General features: G+C 36.7%; 1 protein-coding gene across 1 annotated transcript in view; it reads left to right on the top strand.

The window, feature by feature from the left end:
• Positions 1 to 9,070: 9,070 nt before the first annotated feature.
• LOC121425000 (fibrocystin-L-like) overlaps positions 9,071 to 10,788 on the top strand; it is a 68,024-nt gene continuing 66,306 nt past the window's right edge. The window contains exon 1 of the mRNA XM_041620916.1: positions 9,071 to 9,518. Within this exon, the coding sequence (XP_041476850.1) occupies positions 9,437 to 9,518 (82 nt within the window). The 5' untranslated portion in view covers positions 9,071 to 9,436. The remainder of the gene's footprint in view (positions 9,519 to 10,788) is intronic.

Below are 10,788 nucleotides of genomic sequence, written 5' to 3'. Positions count from 1 at the left end.
TAAATAAAAATAACATTGGTTCACCTACGGCTGTGCTGTCATTGATTTCCATATTGTTTGCTGAAACAGTCATTATGGTCATGGTTTAAACCGTGGATATGTGATATGTTTCATGTAATTGTTATATATTTGGACAGAAAAGGGGTGAGGGAGATAGGGAGAAAGAGAGAGAGAGAGGGGGGAAGTCAGAGCATGTATTGGGTGTCAGTAGTGGTGGCACCAGGATTTTAAAACTAGGGGGGCAAACGGGAGATTACATTTAGGGAGAGGGGCAAAGGCGGACATGATTTTTTTTACACCGTTTCCAAAATCGAGTGCGAAGTGCGAGCTAATTTTTTTTATATAGATCCTATACTGACTTGAAAAGGGATCGTCCGGGCTGGAACTATATATAGATTAATAAATAAAGTAGAATTCACTGAGCAACATGCCAAAAATTCATCAAAATCGGATAACAAAGTTATTGAATTTTAAAGTTTAGCAATATTTTGTGATAACATTCGTCATGAATATTGATTAGATGGGCTGATGATGTCACATCCCTACTTGTTCTTTTGTATTTTATTATATGAAATTAGGTTTATTCAATTTTTTCCTCCAAGAACTAGAAAATTTGGATTAAGAAATTATTCAGTGCATTAGATATTCATTTCTTCAACTTATTTTATTATAAGGGAGACAGAATTATTATTCACACAAGTATGAAATAATGAAAAAAATATGATTTTGATATGTAATAAAGTAAGAAAAGGGTAAGTGGAGATGTGACATCATCAGCCCACCTAATGAATATTCATGAAGACTGTTTTCACCAAATATTGCTAAACTTTAAATTCAATAACTTTGTTATCCCAGGTTAGATGAAATTTTCGGCATTTTGCTCAGTGAATTTTTACTCTATTTATTAAGCTATATAGTTTCAGCCAGGACCAACCCTTTAATGGTTGCTTGCGGTGACCGATAAAGATGATATCTCACCAAATCAATAATGCGAGCACTAGGCGTGAACTGATAAATTTTGATATCCTGAGGAGTGAGATAATTTCGGGGGAAAACGCCCCCGTGCCTCCCCCCTTGGTACCTCCAAAGAGGGGGGGGGTACCAAGTGGTGTTTGCGAGTTGGTGTGTGGGGTTTGAATGGGTGTGTGAAGTGGGCTCGATCATATATGTGTGTACGAAATAGTGATGGAGATTTAATTGGAGAGAGAAGGGATGGAGAGATATTGTGGAGACAGAGAGGTTACGGGAAAATGAGAAAATATGTGATTGATTGGCCCTTATTCTCGAAGGCTTACTTGAGAGCGGGGTGAGTTCGCCCAATTTTTTCAAGCTCTTGACCGTCATTTCTTTAGCAGGAAGGTCGTGCTTTAAGGCATGGTCACACCGCCCGAGCGTTGGAGCGGTCGTGGAGCGGAGAGAGAAAAAAATCATCACCGCTCGCTACCGTTCACAATTTTCGATTACGATTGTTTGTTTTTTTTTTCGATTTTTCCCCCCAACTTAAGTGAGCGAAATTCGACCCTCTTTCCCTACCGCTCCACGACCGCTCCAACAACGCTCGGGCGGTGTGACCATGCCTTTAGGAAATATAAATTTCTAGGTAATACCTCCCTAAGCCCTGGTCACACCATCCGAACTTTGTTAGAGCGTTCCTTGAACGGATAGGGAGTGGGGGACGAATGTCGACAACGCTCATCACTGCGCACAAAATGGGGGGGGGGTCGAAAATACGGGCGTTGCCATAACGGTGCACCGCTGAAACCGGCGTTGGTTTAACAGTAGCGAGCATTGGTCCACTCTGACACCTCCATACCAACGCCAAACCAAAGTTCATCATCGCAATGGATTGCTGCTTCAACAGCCGACAACGTTCCAGCAATCCCGTGTCCGCTCGTAAAACGCTCACAACCGTTCCATGGCAATGTTTGTGCAATATTTAATAACCGCCCGGGCTAAGCTGGCGAAGCAGCGGTGGTCCAGCGATCAAGATTTCTGCGTTGGCCTAGCGGACCAAATCGTCCACGAACTTGCGTCTAGCGGTGCCAAACTTTGACTGGGCGTTGTTGGGGCGGTGGTGAACTTTGCCGGAACGAAAAGTTTCCCGCTACTTACGGCTTGCAATATTTTATGCAGCTCAAAACTTTAGGAGCGGTAGGAGGGACCATCAGAATTCAGTTTGTTACAGTAAATGAATCAGAATCTCCAACAAGGCCAGTTTCCTGTGGAATTCCACAAGGTAGTATTTTTGGCCCCTTGTTATTTATACTTTATGTTAATGATATGAAAAATTCATCTCACGTTCTCTCATTTATTCTCTTTGCTGATGATTCCAATATTTTCTATACACACCATGATCCACATGTACTTGTGAGCACTATGAATACAGAATTTAAAAAAGTAACAAACTGGATTAAAGCCAACAAATTGTCACTGAATCTGCAAAAAACTAATTATATGCTTTTTAGTCATTCATTGAAACATCTACCGCATCAAATACTTTTAGATAATACTGAAATCAAAGAAGTGCAAACAACAAAATTTTTAGGTCTTACTATTGATAACAAGCTTACGTGAAATGCTCATATCAACAATACTTGCAAAACTGTGTCAAGAAATATTGGAGTCATCAATAAGCTTAAATACGTTCTACCAGCACAGGCGCTATCCATGTTGTATTGTGCATTAATTCTACCATATCTTAATTATGGAATTCTGGCATGGGGTAATGCCACTCAAACGAGACTAAATAAAGTCTTGCTACTTCAGAAAAAAGTACTGAGAATAATATGCAATATGTCCTTTAGAGCTCATACGGATGAATTGTTTCGTCAGAAACGTATCCTTAAAATCAATGACCTGTACCGCTTGCAACTATTCCAATTCATGTATCAGCTAGATAGAAATAGTGTACCTAATGTCCTACAAAAGAAATTTATGAGAAACAGTACTTTACATTCATATAATACGAGACAATCAAATGACTATCACTTACCTAAAAGTAAAACAGTATTTTCTAGCAAAACTGTATTTTTCACAGGACCAAAAACTCTGGAATTCTCTGGACAGAGAAATGAAAGAGGCAGCTAATCTTATACGATTTAAATTACTCATCAAAAAATTTCTCCTGAATTCTTATTGATTCAATCTAATATTTGTGAACTTCATACTTAGCCACGGTAGTATTGATTATTTTTTTAAGTCAATATTTAATTTTGTATATAGTGTAAATACATTTGTGTTACAGTGTTTATATCTATATAATTTTATAGAATTTTGCTGATTATTTTACTCTATTGTATCATATTACCCTTGTATAAAGTTTTGATAGGGGGTCTACATTTTACAAGCTCTGCTTTTTAGTAGGCCCCTCCACTTTTTTCATTTCATTGCTACGTTTCAATCCTGCATATGTTTATGCATTTTTTTTTCATTGTAAACATGATTACGAAATGTACTTTGATGATTGTGGAATATGAATATATCAATAAATATATAAATAAAAATAAATAAATCAGTGGTGGCCGAGCGTATAGGGCGTTGCCTTAACGCCTAGTCACACCGCCAGAACTTTTGCTTGAGCATTCCTAGCCTGTTGTCGAGGCCCTGGCGGCTACTTCCCGAGCGAAGCGAGGGATATCCTAATTCGCGAAGCAAACTAGGCTTTGCCTTACCACATTTTGTTAATGTATGTTGAATTATCTTATTTCATATTCACTTTTGGTAATCAACAATAGGATGGGTATCTATCTCGACATATTATGCGAGCGGGAAGCTCTTTCTGACAATTTTGAATTTCCGACCCAAAACTGGACATTCTAAACACTATATCTTTTTGTATTTATGAGCAGGATGGGTATAATACTATATGCGAACGCGAAGCAAGAGCTGAAAACAAATTATATTCTGACCTAAATTTTGACATTCTAAGCACTGAATAGGATGGGTATCTAATCGCGCGAGCTATAATTTTTTTTATTTTACGACCCAAAGATGGACATTCTAAGCACTTTATCTAAACATTGACAGGATCTCACCTTATCTATCTCAACATTTTATGCAAGCGCGAAGCGCGAGCTGACAATTTTCGAATTTCCGACCCAAAACTGGATATTCTAAACATCTTTTGAGAACCATGAACAGGATTGGTATCTATTAAAAAAAAATGATATTCTGACCTAAAATTTGGACATTCTGCACTTTTGGTAATCATGTACGGGATGGTCATATAACTTAGCAATTGATGCAAGCGCGTGCGCGAGCTGAAAAATTTCGAGATTCTGCCTTAAAGTTTTGACATCCTATAAGCACTTTCTGTAATCATGAACAGGATGGGCATCTTATTGAGCTAGCACGAATTAAACGCAAACTGAATTTTGTTTATATTCCAACCGAAAACTTGTCATTCTAAGCATATTTTGTGACAATGAACAGGATGATTATCTAACTAAGCAATTGATGCGAGCTGATTTTTTTTTATTAGGATTTAAAATTTGGAATTTCGAGTAAGCATTTTTGTTAATCCTGAACAGAATGAGTATCTAACAAAAATATTTTATGCGAGCGCGAAGCGCGAGCCGAAAATATTTATCTTTAGACCCAAAGATGGATATTTTTTTATGCACTTTAAGCATCTAACCATGGACAGGATCATCACCTTACTAAAGAATTGATGCGAGCGCGAAGAGCGAGATTGATCTTTTTTTTAATATTCTGACCTAAGATTTCTAAGCACTTTAGGTGAGCGGGATGGGAATCTTATTATCGGGATGTCCCCATCTAACTTTAAGCATTCTATGCCAGCAAACATGAGTTTGGCGCCCCCCCCCCCATGTGAAACGTGAGTTTGGCACCGCAGGCCAAACATCAAATTGGAGCCCCAATTGTCGAATAAGAATTTGGCACCCCCTCCCTAGGTTCAACATGAATTTGGCACCCTCTGTCAAACATCGAATTGGCGCTCTAAAGGTCGAATATGAATTAAGCACCCCTCCCTAGGTTAAACATGATTTTGGTGCCCCAGGACAAACATCAATTCGGCACCCCTATAGGTCGAACATCACTTTGGCACCCTTAGGTCGAACAACAAAATGACGTCTTCTTGGCCGAAACACACATTCGGCGCCCCCTATATCGGACTTTATTTGTAGATCGAACATCAATTCGGCGCCCCCTCGGTTAAACATCAGTTCGGCGCCCCCTATGTCCAACATAATTCAGCGCCCCAAGGTTGAACATCAATTCAGCGCCCCCTAGATCGAACATAAATTCGGCGTCCCTTGGTCGTACATTAAGGCGCCTCCTTACCTCTTTTTTTTCCTTTTTCATCGTCTTTTCTTCTTTCCTCCTTTTTTCTCCCCCTTTTCTTTCCCTCTTTTTTTCTTCCTCATTTTGCGCCCCCTTTTCGTCTACCCGGGGGCCCCGGGTCCCACCCCCAAATACACACATGACCTATCAGAATCTTTCTAAATTCTTCAGAATAAAGTGCATGAATGACCGTTACTTTTCAGTCAAGGGAGAGACAAGCATTTGAAAATATTACAGAAAATCATAAACAAAATAAAATACTAAATTGTTATTTTTAAACACGATTTTCAACAATGTGGCTTATAATTAATTTGATAATTAGGTGATAAATTTGCTACACTTTATAAATTTTCAGGACCGTATGCAAGATACAAGCATTTTTTTAGAGTGTAAAAGCGTGCTGACATGTAGGTTTTTGTCGACAAAAATTGCCGACCATAAAATGTGAGGTAGAATGGTTCGACATTGTTAAGCTCTGTATATATATATATATATATATATATATATATAATATAGCTCACATTTCCAGTTTGTTTAGGTTCTCAAGTCCATACCCAATGTGCTCCTTTTCAAATAATATGACAATGAAGTAAAAAAGGCCAATCAAGTTTCGTCGTTTTTTTATTTTGTTGTTATTTTGGAGGGTGTTCGGATGGAAATGAATGTTTCTTGAATAAAAGTCATAGAGTTGGATGCCTATTCAGACACGTTTCCAGTTTGGACGTGCAGTGATGACGTATAAATCAATTCATGACATGGTACCAACATATTTAAAGAATATTGTACAACATGTCAGCTCGCTACATGGCACTGTACAAGACCTGCTGTAAATTATAAATTGCGGAAACATACAAACAATGCGTACAGTTTTTATTACATTTTGAAAAAGCCATGGGAATTAAAAAAATATACAAGATGTGGGTATTTTTTCACATATTATGTTGGGTTTGGGTCTCATCTATCCGATAAAAATAAAAGTTTTGACAGAATATTACACTTGAGTGAGCACTGTCCATTTTTGTAAAACTCGCAGAAATTTGTTTGCGCAGAAATGCTCGTTTTCACGCTGTGTCAAGGGGAAAGGGCGAAATCAAACTAACCCTGCGAAGTATTTCTCATACATTTCCCTTGCACTTTTGGTCAATAGAAACAAAATGAATACATTCAAGCATTTTGTAACAATTTTGCCACCCAAATTGAAATTTCGACACTAAGTAAGCACAACCTTTACCCTTTTTGTGCCAGCTGGATCTGAGGACATTAATAAATCTGAATAAAACTTTATATCAGACATCTCCAGCATTGTTTCACTAAGTTTTTATCATTAAAGTGTGATTACATTTCATTTTCCTTTAATACTTGTTTCTCCACCCTGTTTCCAAGTTGACAAGGTTAAAAAAAAATGAAAATCAAGCCTAAGCAATTTCATGTAAATGAGAGCTCAATGTAAAGCAAATATCGTCGAGATGGCCTCGGTGTGTGGGGAGTGGGGTGGGGCGCAATGCACTCTTCGAAGTGTTTTGAGCAAGGAAACAAGTTGAAAGATATCTTCAAATCAATTTTATTAGCTAAATTAAGGTCTATTTTTATTCGCATAGCTATTTCAAAGTTCTGCGCAAATCATTTTTCATGAACTTTTCAAAAGTAGGTGGTGCACACTCAAGCAGAAATATCTTTTGACAGTTAACCGTCATTTGCTTAATTGGATATGTACCAGTGTTAAAATGCAGAAAAATCTTCAGGATATTACAAATGAATAATTTTACAGGATTTTTTCAAAGTGTAAACTTTTTTTTGATACGCACTGTATAATCCTTTTATTTCAGAAAATACATGTAACCAACACGAAAGTTTTATTTAGATGTTACCTACTTTGCAAAGTTTGAAACGCAATCTAAAATCTAAGTTATTTGCAGATAAGGTGTAAATTAATTCTAAGGATATATAAACATATTCATATTTTAAAGGAAACTACTATATAGGTATAATATTTTTCAGACATAATGGTACACGTCAATATACTAATTTCCAGCGGTCATGTGAGAAATCAAAGTGTAGTGAAAAAAATGTAAATAATTATGTATATAAAAATCATTGGTATCTGTGTTGACCGCATACATTCGTAATTCCGAACCTTCGGAATAACGAAGCTTCGGACATTCCGAAGGTTCGTTATTCCGAAGGTTCGTATTTCCGAAGGTTCCTAAGTCCGAAAACGAAATGAGGTTGTTAGTCCGAAAACAAAGTAAGGTTCGTAATTTCGAAGGTTCGTTAATCCGAAAACGAAATGTCGTTCGTAATTCCGAAGGTTCGTTAGTCCGAAAACGTAATGACTAACGAACCTTATTTCGTTTTCGGACTAACGAACCTTCGGAACATCGAACCTTATTTCGTTTTCGGATTATCGAAACTTCGGAATAACGAACCTTCGGAATAACGCCACAAATGCTCGGACTAACGAATCCTTTTACGTTTTCGGATTAATGAACATCGAGGTATAGGCAATTAACGTGTTTCGGAATTACGAAGTGTAACCGTGTTGACTGGAACCATTCTCTCACTTTTGATATTTGATATTTTCTTTTTCGTTCTAATTTATTGTTAAGTTATGTCCTATAACTTCAAAATCTAAATTCAAAAATTTGATTCATATTGTGAAAGTTGATTTTCATATGAACACAATTCCCAAGGATACCAGTTGTTTTTCTTAAAACATAGTTGCATACATTTTGTGTCTGTATACATTACTGTAGTATATTTTGTTTATTACTTGCCTATTACTATTATTGATATTATTTATAGTTTACATTATTATTATTGATAATACCATTGTTATCATTATTGTTACTATTATTATTTGTTGTTCCCTCTTTTTTTAACATGGAAGACCACCAAGTTGGTGACATGTGCCACCCTTTATAAATATCAGAAGATGAATAGATTAATGAATAAATAAATAAATACTTCATGCAATATCCATTAAATTTAGCGCACATAATGGATTGAAATTGTTCGATTTTTTTTCCTTAAAACGTCAGAATAGTCATTGCATTAAAAAAAAAATTGAACCTCGCGGGTGAAACCACTTATTCCACCCCCCCCATAACAGTTTTATAAGTTACCATAAAAAAAGGTGAGGCGAATAAAGGTATTTCTAAATTCTAATCAATGTCATTTAGCCACGGGAATTATCATGATATTTTTAAGTGTGTTGGGAATGCATTCTATTAGCCTTGTTATAATAGCCAATTATTGCATTATGATCTTACTTATTAAACCACTGACCCTGAAAATCTATATAATTCAGCAGCTAAACAGCAACAGAAAAAAAAATCATGCACCCATCTTTGATCAGCGGAATGAATCCATGGCAATTGTACAATATCAACCGTCATAAAAGCTATGATGATTGTTGTCATGTTGTTTCCAAGAAGTACTTTTACATTGTGGGGAAACAGTCAAATTGCCATTATCAACTTTTATATTTTCTTTAAAAAATAAATAAAAGTACTATATCCTGCTTACCAGTTTCCTTGCCTCCTTTCTCTTTCTCCCCCTCTCCCTCTCTCTCCCACTGTTAATACAGGTCTACTATTCGGCCGATCGATATTATCAAGAAGATGAACAAAAAAGCTGAACAAAGCCTCCTCGCAAATAAAAAGGTGGCCAGCGTAAGCAGGTACCGTAATTTAATCGCCTATTCAATACTTTACTGTCAGAAACCAGCTTTTGTTGAGATCCTCATAGCGATTGGCTCAAGATTGATCCTTAATATTATGCTTTATGTAAGAAGCACGAATGCGGTGCATTGTGGGTTAATCTATATATGCAAGCCCAATACCACGCACTTGTCACACACGAAACAAAACCTAAAGCTAACATGTTGGCGTGATTAAAAATCTCTCAAAATCTAAACCTCTTCTAAGCGAGCTGGACTTGCCGAGGAAGAAGTTGATATAACGTTGATCGTTACTACTTTTTGCTTCAATCTGTGATGCCCCTTTTCTTGTTTGATTTTCCTGATATTTCGTTTGACTTGCTGCTTTGAGAATAGACTTGGAGACAATCGAGAAGTTGATGGTTATCTGAGGAAAGATAGGAGTGGGAAAGTTTCTGCTCGGAAAGTACAATAATGGCGTCCCTAGCAGCGGGCTGCCGTCCCGGTAGTGGTCAAGTGACACTTAGAAGGCTTCTTGTGTTTCTCGTATTAACCAGTAAGTTGATCTAAAACTATATCTAGCCTAATTGTGTTCTTCTGTATCAATTTCTTCATTTGTCTTTCTGGTGTTTAACAGATTTTATTTCTGTTTTTTAATATTTTTTCTGTTTTGTTTTGTTTTTGTTTTGGTGGATCTTTGGATTTTTGCTACTAGATCTTGCAGAACGAAGATTATATTTCAAGTTCGTAAAACAACAGACTTTAATCAAATTGAGAGCTTTACCGATAACTTATCGATATCCTGTATAAGCTAAAACTAAAGCCTAAACAAATATAATCAGTATCTATATTTTTATGTAGCGCATTTATAGATCTATTTCCTAATAAATTTTGTGGCTTCTCTATGGATACACGAACAGATTGAATCAGTATAGCGCAGTTTGATAGGTCTATTTCCTATTAAATTTTGTGGCTTCTCTAGCTAGACTATAGAATCGGTGCAAACCTGGCTTGAATGATTTAGATTTTATTCTTCCATGGTCCTATGAGACCTCCCTCTCCTAACAAAAAGTCAGTTGCAAGAAATGAAATGCCATGGTTATACCCTGCATTATTCAATATTTTGGTAAAGAACAGAAACACTACCCCAGTTGATGTATTTTAGTTAAGCTTTCAAAGTATTGTTGGTTTCTTGTAAGTCCACATTATGACTTACACCTACAACTAGGTAGATTATCTCTATATCTCGGGTATACATGTATCATGCTCTCTTTGAATCGTTTTCGTTTACTGGGAACAAATGGGAGGGGGCAAAGCGGGTGTGAATTGTTCTTGTTTCACCGTAAATCAAGCGCGAAGCGCAAGTTTTTTTATAGGCCCTCATGTCTTGAAAGGAGACCTGTTAAGGAATGTTTATAGTGACTCTTTAATATGATATCTCACCAAATAAGATGCGAGCGCGAAGCGCGAGCTGAAATTTTTCAATAGCCTGAGATGATATTTCGGCGTTATAACTTTTTTTTTAAACCTTAAACAGGATGGATATCTAACTGATGCGATGGAATTTCTTATTTTTCATCATTATATTGTAATTATCAACGTGCATGATGTGTATCTCGCTAAAACAAATAAGGGAAACTGGAATCACGGGAGGAATAATTAGTGCATATTTATCATTTACTTGAAAACCGTGTTTTTACGCCCTTTGTCATCTTTATGAACAGATCGTTTATTTGTCTCTACAATCAGCTTCTACTGTACGAGCGCAAAATTTCTCACCAAAAATAACTGGAATTATTAAATGCATGCACATCAACATACCATCA

The sequence above is a fragment of the Lytechinus variegatus genome, chromosome 12, assembly GCF_018143015.1.
Source record: "Lytechinus variegatus isolate NC3 chromosome 12, Lvar_3.0, whole genome shotgun sequence".
In the NCBI taxonomy this organism is placed as follows: Eukaryota; Metazoa; Echinodermata; class Echinoidea; order Temnopleuroida; family Toxopneustidae; genus Lytechinus; species Lytechinus variegatus.
The sequence above is the reverse complement of the archived record's forward strand: the minus strand, read 5'-3'. Positions and strand labels throughout refer to the sequence as shown.